This window comes from Corapipo altera, unplaced genomic scaffold (assembly GCF_003945725.1).
Source record: "Corapipo altera isolate COAL_440 unplaced genomic scaffold, ASM394572v1 61411, whole genome shotgun sequence".
Taxonomy (NCBI): domain Eukaryota; kingdom Metazoa; phylum Chordata; class Aves; order Passeriformes; family Pipridae; genus Corapipo; species Corapipo altera.
This window is the reverse complement of record NW_020884875.1, coordinates 12,412,110-12,438,428: the sequence shown is the minus strand read 5'-3', so window position 1 is coordinate 12,438,428 and position 26,319 is coordinate 12,412,110. Positions and strand designations below refer to the sequence as shown.

General features: G+C 35.9%; 1 protein-coding gene across 4 annotated transcripts in view; it reads right to left on the bottom strand.

Annotated features, from left to right (window-relative positions):
• Positions 1 to 586: 586 nt before the first annotated feature.
• Positions 587 to 26,319, bottom strand: part of COL4A3BP (collagen type IV alpha 3 binding protein) — a 79,073-nt gene continuing 53,340 nt past the window's right edge. For 3 of the 4 annotated variants that reach the window (XM_027634649.1, XM_027634651.1, XM_027634652.1), the window contains 12 exons: positions 22,171 to 22,328; positions 17,924 to 18,016; positions 15,166 to 15,252; positions 14,127 to 14,219; positions 13,471 to 13,548; positions 9,299 to 9,394; positions 8,501 to 8,633; positions 8,321 to 8,391; positions 6,871 to 6,999; positions 5,983 to 6,112; positions 4,633 to 4,769; positions 587 to 3,490 (listed from right to left, as the gene is read on the bottom strand). In XM_027634649.1, coding sequence (XP_027490450.1) covers positions 4,642 to 4,769; positions 5,983 to 6,112; positions 6,871 to 6,999; positions 8,321 to 8,391; positions 8,501 to 8,633; positions 9,299 to 9,394; positions 13,471 to 13,548; positions 14,127 to 14,219; positions 15,166 to 15,252; positions 17,924 to 18,016; positions 22,171 to 22,328 — 1,196 coding nt within the window. In that variant the 3' untranslated portion in view covers positions 587 to 3,490; positions 4,633 to 4,641. The remainder of the gene's footprint in view (positions 3,491 to 4,632; positions 4,770 to 5,982; positions 6,113 to 6,870; positions 7,000 to 8,320; positions 8,392 to 8,500; positions 8,634 to 9,298; positions 9,395 to 13,470; positions 13,549 to 14,126; positions 14,220 to 15,165; positions 15,253 to 17,923; positions 18,017 to 22,170; positions 22,329 to 26,319) is intronic. The other variant, XM_027634650.1, reaches the window with a different exon arrangement.

Genomic DNA, 26,319 nt, shown 5'->3' with positions numbered 1-26,319 from the left:
CTGTTTCTCCAGTCTTGCATACCTATAAGGTTTCTAGAAATTTACTGATTACTATATAAAAAAGAAATCCCTGTGTAACAAATAAAGGTAGGATTGCTATTGTTCCATTAGGCACCAGCTATCTCTAGTATTAAGAAAGCTTGCTCTGTGGAAGCTCATCTCAGTTCCTAAAATTATGCTTACTTTGGAAAAAGCCACAAGTTTATCCTTTGGCACATCTCAGTACTGGATCTCTGTTCTTCCCATGGAAGCTTTCAGAATGTTGTTAATTATGTACAAATGAAGATGAGCTGAAATACTCTGGAAATGCTCTATATGATGCTTACCCTGTACGGGAGCACCTTTTAACATCCCTCTGATATGCCAGCACAAAATGAACTTCTCAATGTATAAACTAATGTGCCATTCACGTTTTCATCTCAGTAATGTCAGTAACACAAGCAAACTGCTTTCCTGTTAAATGTTTTCTATACATTAGAATATTGTATATAACTTTATTCAAGATTTAAAAGTTAGTTAAAAGGTAAAATGTTTTAAGTAAGTTTCTCCAAAGCACTGGAAAGTTAAAAATAACAAGAAGCCAGGATTTTTCTTGATAATTTTTAATACCTTTCACTTTTAAATACTGGTTTTAAATTTGTGATTGTAACATGTAAGAGCCAACTTCTTTTAACTTTTAAAACTTATGATTAGAATCATAAAGCTATTATAGAACAGTTACAACTCTACACACTCAAGGTACTCAAAAATATGATTCATGTTTTAAGTCTGTAAATAAACAGTGGTAATTCAAATACAGCATTATCTGTACAACTTGACAAAAATACAGGTGGACAATCTGATTAAAGAGAATCTGCACAACTTCAGATAAGCCAGCTCAGCCCAACTAAGTAAAAGGTAAGGTTTTTTTCAAAGTGCATCACATTTTTTCACAGATAAATTCGTCAAAAATGTTCAGGTTCTCAGACAGAATAACAATGACCGTCTCATCTTCATTCCCAGTACAAGTACTATCAAGTTATGCCCTTCTGATCTAGTTTGGCAACATTCAAATTCTCCAAACAGATGCAGATAGTCAGAGAATGATATCTGATGGAGAAGACTGCTGCATTTTCAGCCTTTCAAATTGGTTCATTCTAGAGTCAGGAGCTGCTTCTGCAAAGACCACCACAGCTGCATAAATTCTACTGATCCATTAACAGGAAGAAATGAACTCACAATGCACAGATATGTGGCAGTGACTGAAAAGAGGGATGGGCTCAAGAGACAGGGCAAATTGTCTAAAAGCAAAATCTCTTGCAGAAGACAGGATCTAATAGCTACTCACAAGGACAATCTGAGAGGCCTTCTTCCTTCTTTTTTAAAAAGGTGAATTTATACTGATTTCTCAGTCATGCAACTCCTTCTAAATTCTTTAAAAAGCCTCTTACAGCTCTGGGCAGGGCTAGCTACAGTGAAGTACCAGTGCCTTTATCTAAAAGTAAAACATTTCTTTACAAATAGTATCTGTAGTGTAATTTTATTTACAGAATAAATCGCAAAAGTACATCACATTTAGTGCAAATGCAACTAATGATATAAGTTTATACACTGCTTTGTAAACTTTCCATACCTTTGTAAAATAAAGCTATCCAATTAAATTAATAAACTCGCCCGTGTTCCAACAATTACCAGAAATGGCAAATAAGGAGTTAAACTCTTTATATTTTGGATTTTTTTTTTTTAAAGTTCCCATCAGTGTCCACGGTGGAATATACCACTGCTTGGTTGATTGTAAAAAGATGAAGTACATTTGAGGTATAAGATTTGGTTTTTTAACGTTGGTATATAAAATGCTCACTGGTGATATAGTAAACATGTACAAATTTTCATCTTATTTGCCTTACTAACATTACCATATAGGCACTTTTCTACATAGTCAAATTAACAGAATAACTCTGTAATAAGGCATATTCCATGCACACCATTAGAGAAAGGCAAATAAAAAGGGAAGAGTTATGGAGCATGAAATCTGCATGCGTGTGTTAGGTACGGTTTCATCTCTACACAGAAGATGAAGAGAGGAAGTTTTTCAACACTGTGCAGATCACATTTAATCATTTACCAAATCTTCATTGTTACTATATTCTATTTCTTTTCAGGCACCTAGCACACTATATCAAATAAGACTTTCAGCTTTCTTTTGAAAATAATATGTCTGAAACTATTTTCCTCAAGATACACAGGTTAGTGAAACACTGAGCAGTCTCTGAAGAGCTTCCAACTACAGGACACGGAGAAAAGACCTCAAAGTCAATACTAGCCTGATACAGTCCTCTCCTGATCAGCCTCTCCAGAATCAAAGCTAGGCAAACATCTGACATTTAAATTGTCACAGCAGCCAAAGGGAACTTTTCAGTTAGAACTATGCATTCTTATAGCTCTGATGGGTCTTTGATCAAGAGGCAAAAATAATTTTCTACATGAAAATAGCTTTTATTAAGATGAGGAAAACACATGCAGGTTCTGAAAATAATGTACTCATCCTCATTGTAGACTGGGAATGTTGTCTTATGTAATCCAAATGACTTCAATAAATATTATAGTGTACCTTCTCACAGTTTGGGAAAACCCTGGATATCATGCAAGAAAGCAATCCACATATAGCATGGACAGATGTCTTCTAGGTTTCAGGCAGTCTCTTGCCCTCTTATACAGAATCTTTCTAGATAATTCTGGATCATGTTCAATAACAAAAATTCTGCGGCACATATTACATAACTAAAAAATACAATAGAAATATAAAGATATCTGGAAAAAATAAAGCTTTTCACACTCTTACTCCTTCAGAACTAAAGATCGTCATAAGAGTAAGACAATAGAAAAGGCAAAGTCATAAAGATATTGACAGCCCTCAGTTATTAACTGACATTTTATGTAACAAGATGATTCATTATAGAAATCAGCAGCAATGAACTGTGATTATACAAAGCAGAACAAAACCTACCAACAAGTCACCTACGTTTTACTGAAGCTCCTCCTCCAAACTCCCCCAAAATACCATACAAATTTTTGTGCATATAAAGCACATACAATATGCTATATGTGCATCTGTCTTTTGTGCTTTTTAGACATGCACAAAAACAGCACAAGTATCTTAGGAAGGCTGACAGTGAAATTCTGCAACTTGTTTAAAATTAAAGTGGTAACCCATGTTGGTGATTCAAAGTTGTATATGCTCTTCTTCTAAAGCAAGCAAATAAAAGTAGAGCCATATACATGTTATCAATACATGTATTTATAATTACACACTGATTCAGCAAGAAAAGTTAACAGGAGAGAGCTACTTTTAAATATTCAGCCTCATGGTGTTGCAACACTTCTTCACTTCAGTATACAAAGCCTAGAACTCAGGCAATAAAAAGACTGTAGATCCTTCGTTCCAGCATGGAGTGCTCTATGCATGGTCACTTCTCCAACGTGGAATGCTCACTCAGTCTTGTTCTGATTGCTGCAGGTAAGCAAAGACAAAACTACAGCACTGAAAAGTTTGAATGCTAATAGAAAAATGAACTTGTTAAATACTTTAAATATCACCAGAACTGCTATGATCACGTGTGAACTGTTGGCTCGTGACAGCTGTGCTGTTAACGCTTCACCTACACTACTTCTCTAACAACATAAAATTAAAATTGTGAATCATTACAGGGCTACCTGTTACAGAATGATGAAATGACTACAACTTTTGGAGTCTGGCACAATTAATAGAACCTGAAAATAGGGGGGGGGCTATGTCATGCATAGAAGAAGCAATAACGGCTCATTTTCAGATGTAACGAAATGATGCTGCAGCAACAGAACACCTAAATGGAATTCCATGGTTTGACATGGAAGTTACACGTTAACAAAAATTAAGCTAAGCCTTACTTAACACTAAGGGGCTCAGAAAACCCCTTAGTGATCAAGAAATCCTCTTCTAATGTCGTATCATCATCTAAATATTAAAACAATTTTAGATTAGCTCAATAACCTATACCATTAAAATATATCTACTGACTTCAGGAAGCATCTGGAAATCCCTTTTCTTTCTCAGGTTCATCAAAAAGGCTAAAAATTTAAGTCACAGCCTTATAAATACTCTAGTAATTCATGCTGGTCTGTCAGAAAAGTACCATTAATAAAAATCCTAGGTCAAAACTATTCTGTCAGTACAAAAGAATACTTTGAAATGTAGTAATACTCTACCAAATATGCAATTATAAGTAGAATTTAAGATATAAAAACCACATGAGGCTCTAGAGAAATTTAGTGTGTATTTTTTCAGAACAAGTGTAAAATGGCTGTGATAACTGAGAAAAAACAGTGTTTCATCCTTTCATACTTCTACATAAATTGGACATGTATGCAAAAACTTGCAAGATAAACTACTAAAAGTCTACAAAAAACACTGCTTGCCAACTTATGCAGCCCTTATTTTTCAAGCTAATAATACACACAAATTACACAAATGTTTTACAAAAGTATATATTGCATATGAATACTAAAACTAAGCACTGAATTCATGCTAATCAGGTAAGACATTTCTAGAATGCATACTTCTGTTTGGCCTTAAATTCAAAATGGCGAAGCAAGAATAAAAAAAAATATATATACCTGCTAATACTAGAATAAAATAGGCTTTCCTGCTGTTTTCTCTTGCACGTATGATGTAAAACGCTTCAAGAATTTTGGATACTCTCGTTTAGCCACTGCTCGTAGCACTGATGCTGGTGCCCATCCTCCTGGGTTCACTACAAGTAAACAGGAAGAAGGACATTGAAATAAAGCAACTCCATTAAAGGCTAGAAAAGAAAATTTAAGTTCATTATTCCTTCAACTCTCTCTAAAGTAACAGGAAAGAATAAAGATGAGCAGATTTTTATTTTTTTTTTATGCCCCTAAGCTTGTGCTGTAGCACTTTCTACTCATAATACTTAAGCTCAGTCCAGGTCTATGATGCCACTATTCAGAAAACAGTAAACATGATGTATTGTGAGTCTTGGGAAAATGCCCAAATGGAAGAGGACATTCTCTATGGGCTTCCAAGAAAAAAAACAAAGAGACTTGAGTAACTTTTTACTTCAAAGAAAACATAAGTCAATCTTTACTTTTCAATAACTGCTGCATTTCTCTGCAGAACTGCTACATAGCCAATGCCTTACAAATTATTTTAAAGCATTTAAACAAAATTTGAACTGATTCCGAATCACATTTCAATTCATGCAGCAAGTATGTTGCTGAAAAGTTACCATATAATCATAGTTCAGAATTTAGCAATGAAAACGTATGTTTTAAGTAATTGTGAAACTTTTTAAAAAAGTAATAAGGTGAGCTACTCTTGAAGTGTTTTGTAGCTCTAGGAGAATAGCTATTAAGTATGCACCTCCAATACTACAATACACTGGTAAACACTGGGTACAGCAACAGTACAGTTTGGCTTTGACAACTTTTCAGTCAATATCAAGGGTTCTATCAGCTAAAAAATAATTAAAGAATGTACACTAGATTATACAGTTGCAAGCATCTTCATACAAAATGTATTTGCTCATTCTTGGCACCAAGGGTGAGAACTGTATCTTTACTATCAGCAGCTTTTCAGCCTAATGAGATGAACTGAGAGAAGAAAAAATTTCAGCAGTACATGAAAAAAACAACACACCACCACTGACACTAAAAGCTACGCCAGCTCATCCCAGCTGCAAACATTTCTGCTCACCTTCCTCCAGCCCAAGGTTGTGTACTTAGGACTGAGCTCCCAGAACACCACAAAATGAATGATCCCATTCATTGATTCATGTAGCACATTAATTTGATACTTTTTGAATGTGAAGACCACAAGTGTGATGCTATATATAGATTTAACAGAAAACTGCATCAAGGGTCTTTTTTTTTTTTTTTGCTAGTATTCAACTCCCCAGAACTGGCATCTATCATGAATGTCATACTGAAAAATTTTAAACTTACCATTAGCTACATATGTAATCTTGCACAGGATGTTGTCCCTGCTTATTTCCTTGTTCCCCTCTGGTGGGCTTACTAATGTCTGACAAATCATAGCAATATTGATTTTGGCACGGACACAGCGATTGTTCAGCTGTCAAAAAACATGAAAAATTGTAAGCCTCACAGTAAAATTGTTTCAGAAGACTTAACCACGAACATTTTAATTGACTAAGAAGTCTAAGACACTAGAAACTGTGTTTCTGAAAGTCTGCATTCTAGCACTACATGGACGTATCAAGAAAGTGAGTAAAATGAAAGGTAAAAGGTGAATAGGGAAAGAATTAAACTAAAATGCCTGAATTTCAAGTTTCTGCTTGCTTAACACAAGTGGATTACTTCAATTATTGTGACAAATCAGTAAAGGAACATTTCAAGGATAATGCATCAGTTTACAAATATCAGTCAACTTTTCCCTTGACAGGAAGCTATGGCATAGCAACCCAAAGAAAACAATCATTGCTACTATCTGATAAAGCCAAGGCAAAACTGTATAAGATAGAGACTTAACCATATATACACTCATACAAGCCTAGTCCTATATCTGACAATACTGAAGTTATTAATTTGAATCCATATAAAATAACCTCTGTTCTTTAAAATTATTTCACATCTCCAGAAATTTTGCTTCCATTCTGATGAAACACCTTAGATCTGCCCACTGAGAGATAAGGCAAGAAAGCTTTTGGCTCAGAATGCCTTCATCAGGTCATTGTATCACCTGGTTTAAATTAGCTGTATTTTTGTATAAGCCCCCCATCTCCACTCACATTAATATTGCAAATGCATTACCACATAATAGAAAAACTTCACCTTAAAAGCAGAACTTCATAGAATCAAAATAATACTTACAGGAGCACTGTCATGTTCTACAGAGAAATTGCACACAATCCATGTTTCTGGATCATTTTCACTAAATGCTGGTATTTTTCTGATGGCAGACAAATACAGCACATCCCTTTGAGAAGCTGGCCACACCCTCTGCAGAGAAACACCTGAATATAAGCTTTTCCAGGTTTTCAAATTAAGTACTTATTAACCTTAGTTAAAGGAAAAAAACCAAGCAAGACAAACCAGGTCAGTTATGTCATTGAGTGTTTCTTCAAGTCAGTAATTTCATTTTCAAAACTGAAACAGACATACTGTTATAAATAGGTAACAGAAACTTCAGGTTGTATGGCTATGCTTCATGCCAAAAAAATTAAGGTATAACTTTAAGGCCTTTGAAATGCAGGGAGCCAAGCTGCAACGAATTTTTCAGTAGAAAAACAGGAAGAGGCAGCTCCCTTCCTGTTTCCTCAACCTCAGGTTTACATTTTAGTTAATACTTGTAAGCTATAAACTAAACTAACACTTAAGTATATAGCGATGTATCTACATCTACTTATGTCTCTGGAGAGAAAAAAAGAGGAGAGACATATTTAAAACAATTATTTCCAAAAGCCACTTCTTCAGTAAGACAGATATGGTGAATTCATATTATCCAAGAGAAAGTCTGAGATACAAAATGCCTGATAAAATAAGAAAATATACAAAAGTTTTCCTGACTTTCATGACACTCAATAGGATAAAAGTCTGGCTTTTACCATAGTACAATACAGATTACACAATGTCTTACTCAATCGTGAGTCCTCTGTTAAAGTAGTCTAAATGTAATCATGCTACTGTTAAAATGGTCAAAGAAAAATACCTGTTTGAACATTTGAGTATACTACTACCTAGAAACATGCAAGAAAAAAGATGAATCTGTATATTTCATTCCCATCCATTTTTAAAATTTTTAAGTTACAGTTGTTGGATTGTAATTCAAATTACCATTTTTTTAATTGACAGCAGAACCATTTTGGAAGGAAAGACAATGAAGACACAAGAACAAATGTTGTATCAACAATTATAAACCCTTGCATTATGAGGTGGTATGTCAGCTAACTGTGGTTAACAGTAGCTCGAATTTTTGCAAAAAACATCTGATACAGTGGTATAGGATTCTTCCCCGTAGTACATGTTTATTTACTGCTTCTGTTTGCCTCAGATGACTCTTGCTAGCAGCAATACAATTATGAGATTAAAAACAGTCCTCATTTGTTATTACAAACTCTATCAGACACGTACACAACCGATTACACTCTCAAGACAAGTTTGAAAAATTGATGAAGTTGCAGTTTAACAGAGAACTTCTTCTGAAATGTTGTTCTGAAGAGTATTTTAAGTTGTTAACCCAGTAAAGTATTCAGAGTAATATTGGAATACACATTCCTAGGACTGTCTCAGTAAGGTATGCATATGGATGAAATGTTATTACCTTATGTGTCTGGTAAATGATGATTGCATTATCTGCTAGATTTTCCACAACATGAAAATTTTCAATTGTTGCTAAAAGAAGAGGGGAAAAAAATAAATCCATCAGTAAACAATCACAGACACATTAGGTCAACAATATCCTTGCTGATAAACATGCAAAGTTGAAGAACCAATTCCTTACTTTCCCAGTCATTACGAACATCGACATTCCAGAAGTAGTGGCAAACTTCATGCCCTGTTACCCCTTTAACAGCATGTGTTGCTTTCAAAGGATCTAGAACTATTCCATTCTCTTCCACCTCTCTTCTGTATACCTACAGCCAAACACAAAGAAAGAAATGTAGAAAAGAAATTGTCAAAACTGTTCATGTGTTTAATTGTTTAAATTTAATCAGTAAAAAAACCAAACCAAACCCACTTACCCAGATGACTATCACATGAATTTGCCATGAGAGTGTTCTCTGGTAACCACTGTTGCAGACATTCTAACATGGCAATTCACACTGAAATACCAGCACCTGAAGGATCTCTACTTCAAAAATTATTAAGCTACCTTATTTATCACTATGCACAAGGATTCATAAGCACAGCAGAGCAGCCAACACAGTAGTTTGCTACTCTAATATTTTTGTACGTTGAATTTACACATTACTTTGATACCAAGCTTTAAGCAGGAGGGAATGAGAAAGTAATCTGCAAAGATAAAGCTATTGCAAGAGTTACACTAGATTTTGTATGAATAAATATATTGGAAGCCACAACTCTGGTGGACTCCAGTCCCAATCTAAACAATGCTATTCTCAGAGAGAAGTTTTAACAGCCTAACTTGCTGAGTGATAGTGTTGCAGAAAATCACAGAATCATTTAGGTTGGAAAAGACCCTTAAGATCATTAAGTCTAACTGTAAACATAACACTGCCAAGTCCACCAGACTGAAAGTATCTGTCTTCACAGCATATCATCTTACAAAAATGTTTACCTTCATTTCTCCTTCTTCTACCACTAGCTGCCAATTGGCATCTCCTCCTACATCTTGCAAGGAATATGTCATATGATTTTGTACCATCTCTTCCACCTTTAAAGGGAAAAATAAAAAAAAAGGCTTTTTAACTCATTCCTTTCATCTTTTTGTGTAGATACTGTACAGCATTGGAAGTCACAAGTCAGTACTTCAGTTCCTGTGCAGGAGATCAATTTGAGAGCTTTCTATTACAGGTTAAGAACAAGCAGATAGTGCTAGCCTTCAGAAACAAAGCCAAAATCTTGATTTAACTTCCAACTTCATTCTTTGTGGGCACTTCCTATCCTTCCTTTGTGCCTCTAAACTGTGAAATCTCACTACTTCTACCTAAAACAGTTTTATTTCAGCATATAGGAATTTCAGTTATCTCTAAATAGAATTAAAATGCACTGTAAGATATTCAGTGAAGAGCATTTAAAAAGCTGAACAAAGGCAGGGGGTTGGGGAAGAAGACTGACAATCTCTAAAAAAGTGAATACATATCAAAAGTAATATTGGAAGAGCAGTGAAGAAAACAGTCATGAGCAAAGCATGCCCACTCTGTTTCAATGGCATCTTTGCACAGTTGCCAGCTACAACAAAAAAAAAGAATAGAAATGCCTACATTCAAAAGATTATGATGGTATAGAGACTATTATTCTATAGAGACTACATTATTCTGTTTCTTTGGTTCCCCATCCCCTTTCAAATGCCCCAATTAAAAAGGAAACAAAATTATAAAGTATCCATTACTGTGTAATGCTTCAAATATTGAAAACATTCGAATATCTTTTAGGTGGAAAAAAGTTAAGTGACTACTAAAACTTGCCACAGCAAGCAAGTCCACGTGATTCACACAATTTTCCTGAATTTCTAGAAATACCTTTTTTTTTCAAAAGGAAAAGCATTACAAGCAAAGGTTAGTTAATTCACCAACACAAAGATTAGCCTAAGAAGTTCCCAATCACAGGATTATTAGCCTGAAGTTAAAGTGCTTTTGCACAGCTTACAAAAATATGAAGTCTAGTATGCAATAAAACAACATATAAAACGTATATTTGAGCAAATAGTAAAATAAGTAGAAAGCAAAATTAATAAACAGTGATATGATACAGAATGGAAGTTCTATGGAAGATGTTATTTACTTTTAATTTAAGGCAGTAATTTTGTTTGTATTATGTACTCTATGGGCAATACACTTAAGACCAGGAAGAAAATAGGTAACTGAATGAAGTCAAAACCTTTAAAGTGCAACATCAAAATAAAACACATTAGATGGAAATTCTAGTTTGTCTCAGTTTAATGATAGAATTCTTTAGAGAATGAAAAGTTATCACTTCAGTTTTTGGAGGGTTTTCTAGGTGTTTTGTTTTGGAGTTACAGTGAAAAAACACTCCCAAGATTTTTGTTTCTGCTTTTGGACAAATCAACTTTTTCTGCCAGTTACTAGAAGGTTTCCTTCAAAAAGTTCTTCTGTTTTTCTTATCCAGTGAAACAGTGACAGTACAATACAAATTAGGTAAGAATGTGGGCTATTGAAAAATTCAATTTATTAGATTAGATTACACTTCTAGATTACGCTTCTAGATCACACTTCTAGATCACACTTCTTTCAGAAAGCAATCCTTGCCATGCTCCCAACATTTGCTTGCCACACCTTCAGGTCCCCATGCCTCTTCTCCCCACCTCTTTATTTATTGAGGACAAAGCTATCTCTTATACATTTATTTTTCTCTTTGGTTACTTTTTGCTTTATACTAAATGCAGAGGGATGAAGGAAATAGCAAGGAAAGAAGAGAAGGAGGCATCCACAGGAGTGCCATCTAAACAGATTCTTACTTCTGCTTCACCAGGAAACGCAGTACCTACAGAATTGCCTTGTGCATGCTATCTGTCCAAACCATATTTAATCTGAAGACTGGTTGCTATCTGTCAACTCGCACCTATTTCAGAGGTACAGAATCAAGATTCACAGACTCTCTCCCACTGGAGAGGTTCACTATTACCTCTGGGTTCCTAGCTGGCTACAGAATAGTCTGCAAAAATACCTGTAACATGTATGCCATGCAGCCTTGGCCTGAACATTAAGTGGCAGGTTCTTAACTTCAAAGGGCCTCAGAACACCTCAACCTACTAGAAAAGCTGCTATTTCTTTAAGAAAGTGATCTGACCTCCCACTCAACTGGCAGAGGCAAATCAATGCCTTTCTAGAGGCACACTGAAGAACCAGTTCCCATTAGAATACATTTATACTTCTCAGTCTTAAAAACAAGGTTGCAAGTTTCTACTTGACCTTTTCCCCAATATCAAAATTCCCTTCATTCATATGAATTCTAAAAAAAAAATTAATTTTTTTTAAGAATCGAGATATTAGCCTTCCTTCCCAAAAGCCAAATTGTCAGCCTGGGGCCAGAGGCCAATTTTTTATTAATGAAGTCCAGAGCGGTTGTAATGAAAAGATTTGCTCCTTTTCTCATTTTGCTCTCTGTTGTCTTTCACCTGCTTGTTCACTAGAAATGAAGCTCCAGAGCAGGTGTACTGACTTGTTGGTTTGGCAAAAATTTGTTCTAGAGAAAACATGTAGGAGATAGGGGCATGTGTGGGGATAGTAGCTTTCCGTAAATGAAGATCATTCTTTCTGCAGTGAGTCCATTAACTTGAAACTGCATTTAAAGGCACTCTGTAGTAATTTCCATGTAGTAAATTCCATGCAGCAGCTGAAAAGAGCAATTTGACTCCAGCCTATTTGATGCTGATACATAATTACAATTTGCATTATTGTGATAAAGACTTAGTCCACATGAGATTTGTTTTTAAATTATTAGTTCTGCAGTCACAGTACTGCTCTGATATTTAGATTTATCATATGAACACAGAAACGTTATCACAGGCATAAGAAGTGAAAATGAGGATGCCTGTGTATCTTAGCAACTATGAGTTTTCCTTTCTGTATACCCATAACCTGACAGAGTACCCATTCCTATCTTGGCAGTCAAATTTGCTTTCTATTACTTACTACTCCCTGAGTTTATTATCCCCTCCTCCCAAACAAAAACCTGAAAGACTAACTCGACTACTGGAGTAGCAGCAGATAAGCCTATCAGTGATATGCAACAGGACTCACATACTTTTTTCCTTGTGCTAAGTTCAAATTTCAGAAATAAACTGACTGCAAAAATGTTGAGATATTAGTCCAATAGACAAATCTTTAAGTGCTGGTAATAAGGTCTGCAAGTAGTAAAATTCCAGGCTCCGCTAATGAAGCAAACAAAAAAAATCCATTCCTATTTGAAAAAAGATTGTTTGGAGTGTTTTAAATTTTAGCAATTTAAAAAAAACTCCAAAATAACAGATCCCAGAATAAAGCTCCATATTCATAATCACATATGGACCACAGCAGAAGAAAAGTAATAGCATAAATGCCATACCCGAACAACATTTTTGGAGACCAAAAAACCCCATGTGAATGCACCTACCTAATTCTAGTCTAAACTATGATCTTCAGACCAAGCACCTATAGAAATTTTGGACATCACTGGAATACATCACTGTGGCAACACTGACGTACTCAGGATGTCAGACATATTTTCTGAAGGATAAGCGAATACATAGATATATAAACTCTTCAGTAAAATCTGTCATACCCACGATCTTGTTTGTCAACATACTTTATGGCCTTTCAGTAATCAAACCAGTTGAAGAGGTAAAAAGCAGTGATAGTAAACCATAATATTTAGCATATTAATGTCATTACAAACAAATGTTTCAGATTAAAATCAAACCTTTGACTTTAAAAGCGCGAAAAACCATTCAATATGAAGAAAGAGCATTTCCAGCCTACATAAAGCAGGTGTTATTTTACCTTATTATAACTAGAAATAAAAAAATTTCAAATTGTAGGTATTTTTTTAAAGCTATTGAAATAAATCAGACAGTTTCACAAGATTTGGGCCTCTGCACAAGTGGTATGCATGCAAGCTGGACGTAAAGAAAGACAACCATTTAGTACAGGGATAGAGAACTCCTTTGTTTGTCTCAACGTACTAGTTTAAAGCAAGCAGTGACTGATGTAACAAAAAACCCAGGTTTTAGAGAAGAAGATGAAATACAGTAAAGATATGCAACCCCCACCTGACACATCAGTACAGTACCTGGGAGCTGAATCTGTGAACATCATCAGAGGCACTGACTAGATCAATGGAAGACATGGAGGAAGAGCGACTATAGGGCTACCAGAGACAGACAAAGAAAAAACCAAGTAATCAGAACAAAGGCACAACAGAGCGATCAGTACCAACTTGCAAGCACAAGATAATAAAGAAAAGGAAAACAAAAGCACCATAAGCAGCAAGCACAGTGGTGAATGCTGATTTCATGCACCTATTATATATTATGCTCCCAGTGTAGCCCTGACAGGAGCGTAGTGTTTCCAGTAACACTAAAAAACAGCCAACTGATTCTGATGCAAAAGACTAGATTTTTATTTTTATTTTTAATAAAATCAATTCAATTAATTTGGGTGAAGATATCTTGAAAACACTGAGTTTAGCCAGTTGGGATTTTTCCTTTATTGTCTGACTGACAGGCTTAATACAAATCAAGAGTATTCTAAAGAGATACTCAAATCAGTATTTTTTAAGCCAAGACAAAAAAAAAAGTCCTTCAATTCCAGCTACTTTATTTGAAAATGATTAGACCATTGGAAGTTACTAGAAACACCTAAAAATCTCATCTACCATACAAAATATTATACAGAAACATCACAGATCAGCCCATTATTCTGAGGAGATCAGGAAAAATATCTCACCGTTTGCACAAATCGATGAGTCCCCACAGCAGTATATGCATCTCCAGAAGGTAAGGATGTTGGCCAGTGTAATCTAACCTTTTCACTTTGGGACTGCAACAACATAGGTTTAATTATTATTAGTCAGCTGCTATTGAGCGGACTGTGAAACAAAGTGAGTCATGCTTAATGTACATAGTGACTACAAGAACTAATGCCGTCCATGACAGGAATGAAGCTGTCATTCTGCTGGAATTCTCATTAAGTGAGTGGGCCTGAAGACCGAATTCATCCAAACTTCAAGGTGCATTTCTAAGTTAAGGAAAACATATCAAGGATGCATGTAGTACTATCACAGTCACTAAAAACTTACACTCTCTGCTAAGAGACCTCAACATAGGTAAGCTTTGTTAGTTACTACATGTCCCCTAGAAAGTTTTTTAAATCTCAAGTATTTGTTATTCACTATATTCCTAAGCATATAAGTGTTTAACACAAAGAAAGCATCACTTTGTTATTCCCCCTCATTTTATATACTGCTATACTTTCTAATATTCTACATACTTTCTTCATATATATCTTATCCCTTTTTGATCCTTGTCACTGAAGCGTATTCAAGAAATGAGTTAGAGAAGTAGCCAGAGCCCACAGAACTTTTGAATAAAACCAAACACCAACAGAACTATGTCTTTCCTATTTCATATACCACTAGAGTAAACAGAAATTTTAGGTTTTGGAGGCAACTGTAGTGTTTGATATTCTTATTTCAACAGGGCATCAGTTACGTATAAAGGTAAGTTTCATACAGAACACTTATTTAGGAATTATAAACTAGAGACATTAAATTAGTTTAACACATACTGTCCTTCTCTATACAATCTGTGAAGTCACTTTCTCAAAATTGGCATTAAGCAACAACATTTAATTGTAAAACTGATCCCCTGATCAGTGTCAGAATTAAATATCTACAGTTTCGGAAGATGCACTTCAGGACTGAGTTTAAGTCACAGAAGTCTCTTGTGAAGTGCTCATCATTAAGATATTTTTCAAGTATCAATACCTGTTCTTCCATTTTATCCTGTCTATCAAGAGCAGCCTCAACAGCATCAAAGAATTCTTCTTCATTAATCAGACTATTAGGACCCTCCTAGAGGATAAGAAACAAAAGGAGTTAAAAATTCTGGAGACATGAAAGTTCCACTTCAATTTATTATTATTAAAATTATATATATATATATATACACACACATATATATAAAAATAACTGATGGAAGCAAATTTCTTCTATAGATCTCAAACATTTCCACCAATATTTTTACATTACAAATCCTCAGAAAACCTGTACTAGTTAAAGGAAGTTACTTCCTTTAACTACAATTTAAGGATAGTTGTATAAAGAAGAAAAAAAACCCAGGAAACTGAGTAATAGCGTCAGTATGCTTTGACGTCAAATTTAGGTTTTCATTAACAAATATGTTCTCTTGAAATGCTTACAGTGTGTCAGTGAAGTACACCTATTAACATACTTGTGTCGTTAGACTCCTTCCAAGTATTTCAGTGCCTTAAGGCATGGAATTTCAGGTATTTCCTCAAAATATAACAAGAGAAGAGAAAATTCTGCGGACCTCTATTGAAAACTCTTGGAAAGCCCAGTTAAACAGCAGGTAGAACTGAGTCAACAATTAAAAACTCCAGTTTAGTAATTAAAATGGTAATTTCATAAAACTAGATTTGTTTCTTTTACTGTATTGTAAAACAACCTGGTCTAGCAAATTAAAAGACCCCTACTTTACAACACAGATACCTGGAAAAAGCAGCTGGGTTCATAACCAAGTAGACAAGGTCCAACTTCCTATCCATTTTTTAATATTACAGTGCATGCCTCAGTGATAAAAGATAATCTAAGATCAAGTATCTTAAATATCTGTATAGTACTATTTCTCAGGCTATGACTTGTAAGTAGAAACATGTTTGATTATTGTACATGAAAGAGTCAAGTTCGTAAAAATTATGCAAACTGCATTATAGGTGCATTATCTTACATTATTATTGTGGATGCGTCATCCATGTAAGTGTTCAAGGCCAGGCTGGATGGGTCTCTGAGCAACCTGGTCTAGTGGAAAATGTGTCCCTGGCCATGGTGGGGGGTTCGAACTAAACGATTTTTAAGGTCCCTGCCAACTCAAGCCATTCTATGATTAATCTTCAAAAGGTAGTTTAAGCACCTCAGAATCAGACTAAATATCTCACTGAGGAGGATGCTAATGAAATATGCAATTTAACAGAAGGAACCTAAAATCAGTGAATTTGACAACACCATATTTCAAGTGGCAGTGACAAACTAAAAATCAATTCGACTACAGATTTTAAGACTGCCTCTAAACTCTAGTCAGGGTTTTCATATTTGCTTTACATATCTCTACATCTGAACAAATAAAAAGGGAAAGTACAATACTAGTACATATAAGCAGTATCAAATGTAGAAGAAAATAAAATCAACAGATATACATCTATAAGAAACACACTTTAGACAATATCAGAGCATGGAAGGTAAAGACATATTTCCACTTGCAAGAAATTAAGGACTCAGATTCTCCATATAGTTTCAGTTTTCAAGGTGAAAAAGTAAATGTGGCATGAACACATTTGTAAATCACACTTGCACAGGCTTGTGCAACACCACTTTCCCCTTTGATAAACAACCCAATCTTTACAAGTGTATTGGGTTTGTGTGGCCAGGTTTTGGCAGCTAGGGGGGGCTACAGGGGTGGCTTCTGTTAGAAGATTCCAGAGAATTCTTCTGTATCCAGCAGAGCCAATGTCAGCCAGCTCCAGGACAGACCTGCTGCTCGCCAAGGCTGAGCCCATCAATGACAGTGGTAGCTGCTCTGGGGTAATGTATCTAAGAAGAGGGGAAAAAGCCTGTGCAACTCCATCTGGAGAACAGCAGAGTGAGAATATGTGAGAGAAACAACTCTACAGGTATCAGTGAAGGAGGAGGAAGAGAATCTCCTGATGCTGGAGCAGAGATTGCCCTGCAGCCTATGGTGCAGCCCTTGGTGAAGCAGCTGTGCCCCTGCAGCCCATGGAGGTCCACCTGCAGTGGATCAGAGATCCACCTGCAGCCTGTGGAAAGCCTCATGCTGTAGCAGGTGGATATACCCAAAGGAGATTGTGACCCTGAGGGAAGCCCAGACAACTGGCAAGACCTGTGGCCCTGCGGAGAGAGGAACCTACGCTAGAGCAAGTTCACTGACAAGACTTGTGACGCTGTGGGGGACTCACACTGGAGCATTCTTTTCCCTAAGGACTGCACTGAGTGGGAGGGACCCCCACTGGAGCAATTCATGAACTGCAGCACACAGGAGTCATGTTGGAGAAGTTCATAGAGGACTGACTCCCACACGGGGGCAGGGGAAGAGTGTGAGGAGTCCTCCCTCTGAGGAGGAAAGAGTGCCAGAGACAATGTGGGATGAACTAACCACAACCCCCATTCCTTTTCCCTCTGTACAGCTGAAGGATAAGAAGCAGAAACCGGAATTAAACCCAGGAAGAAAGGAGGAGCAGGAAAAGGGTGTTTTTGAGATTTGATTGGTAGTAAACTAAGCAGTATTTCCCCAAGTTGAGTCTGTTTTGCCTGTGTCAGCAATTGCTGAGTGAGACCTCTGCATCCTTATCTCCACCCAGAAGCCTTTCATCATATTCTCTCTCCCCTGTCAGCTGATAGAGCGACTTGGTGGACACTTGTTGTCCACCCAGGGTCAGCCCACTATAAAAAGTCATAGCATTTTAAAAAATTTCAAAAGCAGAATTCATACCTCATAGTCTGGCCCTCCGAAGTGGGACTTTTTCTTCAGTTCTGTCACAGCATTTTTGTAGGCTTCTTCAATTCTTCTCCTTTTCTCTACCTCCTGTAAAATCACATGACCATTTGATGCAGTGAGAATGAATTGTCAACATGTCAACAAGTAGAATGACCAGGATAGTTTTTTCTCCAAGTAGCAATTGAAAACCTGATGATTTTCTGAATGTATTTGCATGCATGCATTATATGTGCCTATATACATGTATATATAATAGTAAGCTTGGGGAACTAGCTATCTTGAAGATACTTTTTAATTAATGTGAAAGAAACTAGATCAGCACGCAAAAACTAGTTTCAAATTTAAGCATGGTTCATTGAGTGTCATATTTTGTATCTGACAGTTTACATAAACCTCCTTGATACAGATGCTTGGGCAGGGATAACAAAGGGTAAAAAGTAAAACAAGTAAAAGGCTAACGTGCTCAACATGGTGATATACTAATGAGTTCCATCCTGTGAATTTGTATCCTAATTATAGGATCAATGTGAATAATTTTGTGGACTCCATGCAAAGACTAGCAACTTGACATCATTCTCATATAATAGGTTGTGACTGTAATAGAGCCACTGATGGTGTCTGTATCACTGTACATTTTGAATAAGATAGTAGTAACATCAGAATCAGATTAGGTCTAATATTTCCTCTACAAATTCTGCATACTGCCAGATACTTTCAGAAAAAAAGCTACAAAGATTTCTGAAATTCTTGCAGAATTCAGCTTTTATATGTGAGATGTTTGCTTCTCTGTCCCCTCTCAGAATCTATTCAAGTGAAAGAAAGTTAAGTCTTACAGGTGACAACTGGACACCACACACTACTTCTTGTAAATATGAGTTTATTCGGACTACTTCTTGCAGATATGGGCATAATTATTCAGCAACCCAAACTGAAATGTAAAGATTCAGTGGAAAACCATGAAGCAATATGGAAAGGTTGAGTTTACCAATTGGGAATTTGGAGGTAACATTCACTCTGGAACATTCCAGTTTCTAGTAGAGCAATAGCTTTGATGTAAAACAAAGTAGTAGTTTTCCCCAGAAAAATAAAAAAACCAGCACTTAGACTAAGACAGTATTGTCTGTAACTGTGACTGTAGGTTTTTATCTTCTGAAACTGTCACAAAGAGGCTGAAACTGCTAACAAATTTCACAAAATTTTGTGGTTTTTTTTTTTTTGAAAGATAGACTGGAGAGTCGTGAAGATGCATAAAGCATGACTTAAGTACATGTCACTGAGAGAAAGCACAGAAATGTTACCAGACTTGGAATGAAAATCAAAAAACCAAAACCAACCCCCCCCCCAAACACAACTCCTCCTCCCACTCACCCCAAATCTCCACACTTTCTGTACTTCAATCTGCAAACTAGTGATAATTCACCTATGTCAAAATACAGCTCTCCAAATCTGCCAGCTTCTCTTGGCAATAACACTAAATAAGGCAGAAACTGGGAAACTGATTGCACAGCAAGAAAAAATATTACTTGCTGTATTAAAACTCTGTAGAATTTAAAGAGACATTTAAGTTTCAAACATCAAAGGTGAACAAAGTAAGTGACATAAACATATTATTATTAAGGTAAAATTTTATGTTCAGAAGATAAATTTGCTTATTAGTAACAATTAGTGAGAACAAACGAAACAAGAACAAAAAAATGCTGCCGTAGTCAAGAAGATATGAAAAGCATTATCACAAGGACTTTGTTGAAAATGAAACAATGGTCCAAATACTAAAGACAAAATCCTTTTCTTGTGTATTCATTTTAAGAAAAGTCTATTTTAAAATACACTTAACATTTTATATACTGCAGTGGAAAAATAAAAAGTCAAGCTCAAGATCTTAAGAGTTAAGCGTAAAAGGTGGAAAGAAAAGTTGTAACTACAACTACCTTTAGAAAACAGTATTTGCTTTTGTATTAATTTTATTCAGGCCATCTATTTTGGTATTGAAAGAAAACTAGCCACAGAATCTGTACTTTAATCATCTCACAATATTTATTTCCTTCTCAGAGCATTTTATACACCTAGCCAAGAAAACCAAAAGTACAAAGATCTATACCATTCTCATCCCATGTCTATTCAGAGGGCAAAGCAATGGTTTTGCTCAGGCCCAGAGTTATAGAAGATATTCTTTATAAAGCCGTGTTTAAGTACTAGATAAAATTAAACCCAAAGCAGCTTTATTATGGAATGCAGAGCTGTGGAATAGTGGTAGCAGAGGTCTGAATACAGTCAACTGCTGTCCTTAGGGTTGTGGGTGTCAAGGTGCTGCTCCCAGGAGATTGCAAGGGTGGTGTTTGTAGGAGTAGACCAGGGTTTCACTCTCAGCCAAAGCTACTTCACCATAATTCTATGTTGTTTAATTCATCAAAAAACCTCCTCTTCCAAAAGGCTACCCAATAGAGAAATACAAAGTAATTATTTTATATTAGAATTAAGGTAATTTACCCTGTGTGTCCTCTAAACCCCATTAAATTTCATTGAAAAATGTAACTTTAAAAAAGTTGCAAGTCTACTAGAGCAGAGCAACTTAAAAGCTCTAAGGTTTCAGAAGCTTTTGCCGCTTTAATTTCTAGGAAAACAAGTAAAAATAAGTTTGTGACCCCCTTTAAAATATACTTAGTCATGCTGTATGAAATATTACTCACATGAGACCCAAACTGAAATTTAGGTTGGAATTTGCTAACCACTTGCAGCTTAAACAAGTGCTTTAAAGTTAGTCCACAGGAAAAGATAAAAGTGAAAAATAACTAATATAAATAAATTCAAATTTTATATTAACATATTATTTTGCATTAAAATATACTAAACTAGGGGCAAGGAAAACATCCCTTCATCCATGCTCAAAGGAAAGCCTGATCAAAGCAAGTGAACTGTGTTTGCTCAGCACAGAAATGAGAAGGTTTTTTTGCAGGTGGGCCTAAGAGTAGCCTTCCAATACCTTCAAGAAAGTCATAAGGAAACCAAACCAGACACTTCACAGTAGTTTAGAGCAGAAAGATAAAAAACAAGAGGCAGATACTGGAATATCCAGTTACTCTAACTGGATATAAAGCAAAACTTTTTCACTCTAACAACAGATGAGCAGCAGAACAGGCTGCCCAGAAGAGTTGTGCAGTCTCCAGCCTTGGAGACCTAAAACCAGACTTAATAAAACCCTGAGCAACTCGATCTGACCTCAAACTGTCCTTCCTTTAAGCAGAAGATTAAAGAGAGAGAAACCTCTTGAGCTCCCTAGTCCAACCCAAATTACTCCCAATCCTATGAACAGGCTTCAAGTCTTGGACCTACTGTAATTCCTCCAACTGCTTATTGTTGACAGAAGTCACAATACAGTTAGACAGGGCCAGGTCTTTGGCATATGAACAAAGACAATACAGGATTCAAATATGGATGTATTTTGTCTGAGTATGTTCATTCTTTGAATAGTGTACACTAAATGGAGTAAAAGGTGAAGCATAATATACACCACATGGAAATATATTAAAAAAAAGAGAACAGAACAACAGCTGCTCTGCACACCAGCCAGTGATGGCATGATTATGGAAACTAAAGCCTGAAGTACAACCTGCCATGCCTCCAACAACAAATCTCAGGCAGGAAGACACTGTTCCTTTAGCAGTGTTACAGTGGTTGAGTAGGCTTAGCGTGAACCACCACTGCCATTAGGATAACAGATACTGTAACACCACACACAAATAATTGAACCAATTAGTATAAAACACAATTTAATCTCTTCAATCTGCCAAAGGAAAGTGAAATAACTGTATCTTGAAGAGACTTATCAAGTTACAACCGGTTCTCCTATTATCACCATCTCTTATCACATTAAAACATTTCAGAGACTTGCACATCATTTTGCACATATGGATAATTATATCCATGTTAGAAGGCTGCAAGCAACACACTTACTATTATGAAATAATGTCAAGTGCTTTATAGATATAAAACATATAGGATTACCATCTGTGTAAGAGTTAGGAAAAGAAAGGCTATGATGAATAGTGTTACTATATCACCAGTAAAGATGAGGCCCTTAACATTTTATAGGGGTGATAATGAAAGCACCTAAAATTAATAAATGTTGTACATAAAAATAAAGCAGTTCCTGGAGTAAAAAAATTACCAACAGCTCATTTGAAATTTTAGTTTCAAGCTACAGAAAACTTTTCCTAGCAAAAGTAAAAGGAAAATGATCTTACCTTATCTAGCCTTTTTTGCCAGCTTTCTTCACGTTTTACCATGAGTTCAATACAATGAGAGAGTGTAGCAAGGATTCCAGCAGTAGTTGCCTTGAAAGTTATAGCTTCTCCTTTAAAGTCTATGCCATTAATTCCTTTGGGTGTCACATGTGGAAACACTAAAAACATACATAAATGAATCTCTGATAACTGCCTTTAAATCAAACAAGCACTTTACACATATGTGCTATATTTGAAGACAATAGGCTGGTTAGAAAAAACCCCTAATTTAAAAATAAAAATCAGAAGTGGTAATAATGTTCAGCTATCCATCGCTACAGCTTCATCTTGCTATACTGTATTTCAAGCCTGCTTGTAATGCTGTATTACTCTGCACTCTGCAAATCATGTGGGTGGAGGGAGTGGTAATAATTTGTAACAATAGCAGTTTGACAGCTCGAAATGGGGCCTAATTAACACAGAGCAACCTTAAAACATATCGGATACAGCACTAAGAAAGGAACAATTTCAAAACATCTTCAAACCCAAAATGTAATACTCAAGGTTGCTTTAAGCATGCAATTATAGATTTTAAAACCTCGAAGTAAAAAGTATCAAATGTGTGGAATTATCCAAGTACTGTGGGTTTTGCAGTTCCAACATCTACTTCATGCTGTCAACCACGCCATCTGTTGCTAAGGCTATTTAAACAAGTCACTTAAAATGCGTGACAAAAAAAAAAGTACCTATTACATGTCAAACTGGTATGTAGGTTGACACAATAACAAATCAAGCACTACACATGAATGTCAGAAAATATTAGAAAGCAGAAGTAACATTCAAGTTGAAGCTGACGGAGCCCAGCAAGTTAAAGTAACTCTTGCTATGCCACAGAACAGTATAATGACTTATCACCTAGATTATTATTAGTTTTTCCCCAGTCTGTCAGTTTGTCAACATGCCACTGCTATAGTTTTAAAAAGTACAAAAAAGTATTTGAGTAAGTTTACCCAGTATCTGTCTGCAAGGGCAAAGTAGGGCTTTAATCAGCCCAGTTCTTGTAAGAAAGATAAATGCTATTGCCATTCCCTAACGGCACAGCTCAGCATCTGCACTTTGGGAACAGAAAGCAATTGACACAGGGTCTTCAGCAGTGGTTTAAGTCTCCAGAGGTTTTTTATGCACCCCTTTCAGAAAGAATCAAACTATTTTTCAAACTAGTGACTGTGGACTACACACTACCAGAAGTACCTCAATAAGCATACCTACTATGGTAGAATACAGCTTGTTGGGTTTTTTTTACGTTAATCAAGAACATTTCCAAAAAGGTAAAGATGATGGGGGCTGGAGGGAAAAAAATAATAAAGGAAGGGAAAGAAAAAACTGTTTCAGAAATGATCATGAGGAGAGCAGCTCCTCCTCCAGAGGGAACACAGAGGAGGCTGAGACTGAAAGTGGTATAAGCTGACAAGGTGGTGATGCAGTGGTTCCACTGAAAATAATAAAAATTACACAAGAGCTTTGTCCATAACATTTCACAGCTGAAAAAGACAGTTTTATACTAATAATTTCTCTTCTTGGTGTAGACAGTGTTCACATGCAGGTTTAACAGCACAGCTATAACGCTTGCAGATGAGATTTTTCTCTCTCAACTAGGAAACATGGAGACAAACTGAAGAAACTGCCCCTAACTGCAACACTATATAAATAGTTTCAGAAATCTCTATGGTAGAAGAAAATGCAGCAACCCAGCCTCATTTCCTGGAAAAGAGAGCTTTTATCCCTTTCTAGGTCTCAGCCACAGCTTATTAACACTTCCATACAGTTTTAGTCATCAAATATTCTAAGCCATTCTTTAGTAACTAGTCTCAGATAGCAGTGATAGATGGAGAGCTTGCAGACTTAAAGTCAGTGTCTGTAGTTCCTTTCAACCATTACAATTATGGGCAAAATTGAACATGTTGTAGAAGGATGTAAAACCTGTTTCTTTGAAGAGATGGCCACGCCAGAGATTCCTTATGATGGATGCAAGTATTTTGATTCAATCCTAATCACAGGAAACGTGTCTTTCTGAAACATGTCAGAAGATGACCTCAACCCTCGTCCAAGCAACAACTGAGTTTCAGCACATTAGAAGTACTTGTCAGGAGATTTTCTATTTGGAGAGCCCAAACATCTTTCCAATTCCTGTTCTATGCTTTTCTTCATATCAGCTACATATTGATTTTTTCAGAATGAAATCAGGCATCAGGAATCTATGTTCCAAGGTAAAGGCTAACAGGAAAGTGTTCTTACTGTTGCAACTGCACTTTGGTGATCAAATTGCATGAAGTCAACTGAAAATAGCAGGAAAATTTTTCTCCCACTTTAACTTCAATTTCAACATGTTCCAAGTGGTTCCTTTTTAATTATCCCATCTATGCTCTATTTCTGATTTGTTTTCTCTTGCATTTCATATAACAAATTCTTCATACTGTGCTTTAGCCTTGAATAGCTTTTTATCTCTTCTCTCCTACACCTCTGTGTCTGTTAGGACAGGTGTTTTCCCTTCCTGTTCCCAAGATTCTTTGTGTAACACTTTCCCAGATGTCCCAAATATCAAATTGTTTGATCAAATCTGTTTTTCAGTGAAACAGGAAAATATTCTAAAGATAGTAAGTAGGAAGAAGTTCCTTTAGCTTTTCTATTTTATGTCTCCTTAACATCTTACGTCACTAAACTAATTCTAAATACCTTTGTAGTACTCTACTTAGCTCTTCACTTGAAGATCCTAGAGAATGTACAAAAGAAAAAGCCTCCCTATCCAAAACACCATCTTCAGAGTAGGACATAAATGTCCATACTCATGTCAACTTTCTCCTCCCACCCAGAGAACAAACCGCAAAAGACAAAGTGAATATGGTCCCTTGGGTCAGTCTTAAATCTAATGAGCTGAGCTTTACATTGGTGCACTAGGAGTCTGAACAGTAGGCTTAAACACTCCTCCTTATAGTAAGCTAAATAAACAGGTTGAACCTATGCCTTACTCCTGGAACACTGAGTGGAGAACAGTCCCAGAATAAACAGGCAACCACTTCTCAGCTACAGTTAAGAGCATTGTTACAGTTCCTCCAGAACCAGAGAGAAACTTTTAGAAGGGAATCTGAAATTTGAGAAACCATGTTTTATAGCTGCTCTGCAGCTAAGCTCTAGAAAAGGGTGAAGCTGAAGATAAATCTTTCACTGTCTGTTACTCTAAATATATGGTCATGGTTGAGATATCTACTTTCCTCACTGCATCACTTATGATTCCACTTAAGGGCAGAGACTCTAATTTTTCCTTTCTAATCAAGCTTAGCAGCACTCTGCAACTAAATATTTAATGAATTTAGCCCTTAGAAATCAAGCTGAGGCACAGAAAAATGAAAATGGAGATAAATATTTTCACAGAAATAATGGATGGATAGTAAACTTAATGAAATACAGTAATCATAACAACTGGAATTAGAAATTCTGCAAAAAGCAAGGGGCTGCACAAATTATTTCCTCTAGTGACCTACAGTATGTGAGTTTATATACACATATCCATAATACATATCAATTTCTGAGCATGTAAGTTCCCAAAGGCTTGATGACCAGATGTATTAAAAATACAGATTTTCCTAATGACATTCCCCATAGTGTATGCATATATGTAGCAGATGCACCACAAGAATGTAGATACGAAGAAATGTTCTAAAGGTAAATGAAGCTGAAACACCTACACAATCCTATCAAAATTAAGTCTGACAAAGACATCTCCTCCAAAATGAATCATGCAGTAAAATTAAATTATTACTTAATATTTTTTAAATAAGGCTTTTTCAGTTTTCTGACTTAACAGTCCTCAAAAAAAAAGTACAGTTTTATTCATACAATAGGGTTAGTGGAACTGTATGCTTGCCTATAGGTGAACATTGCAAGCTTGCCTACCTTTAGTGATAAGAAGCAAAAAAGATTTGTTCAAAACTTCAGGGCTATATGCTGCTTAAACTCTGAAATCAGCATTACAATTAATCTCAGCAGAATAGGCACTTAATAGAAAAATCTACTCATATGATGAATTCTGGATGTATCCTGAAAGCTCCTTTCATTTCCTCTTCCCTCATAACAGTTTTGGCTATACTCTAGAAAGACCATTTAAATACAACA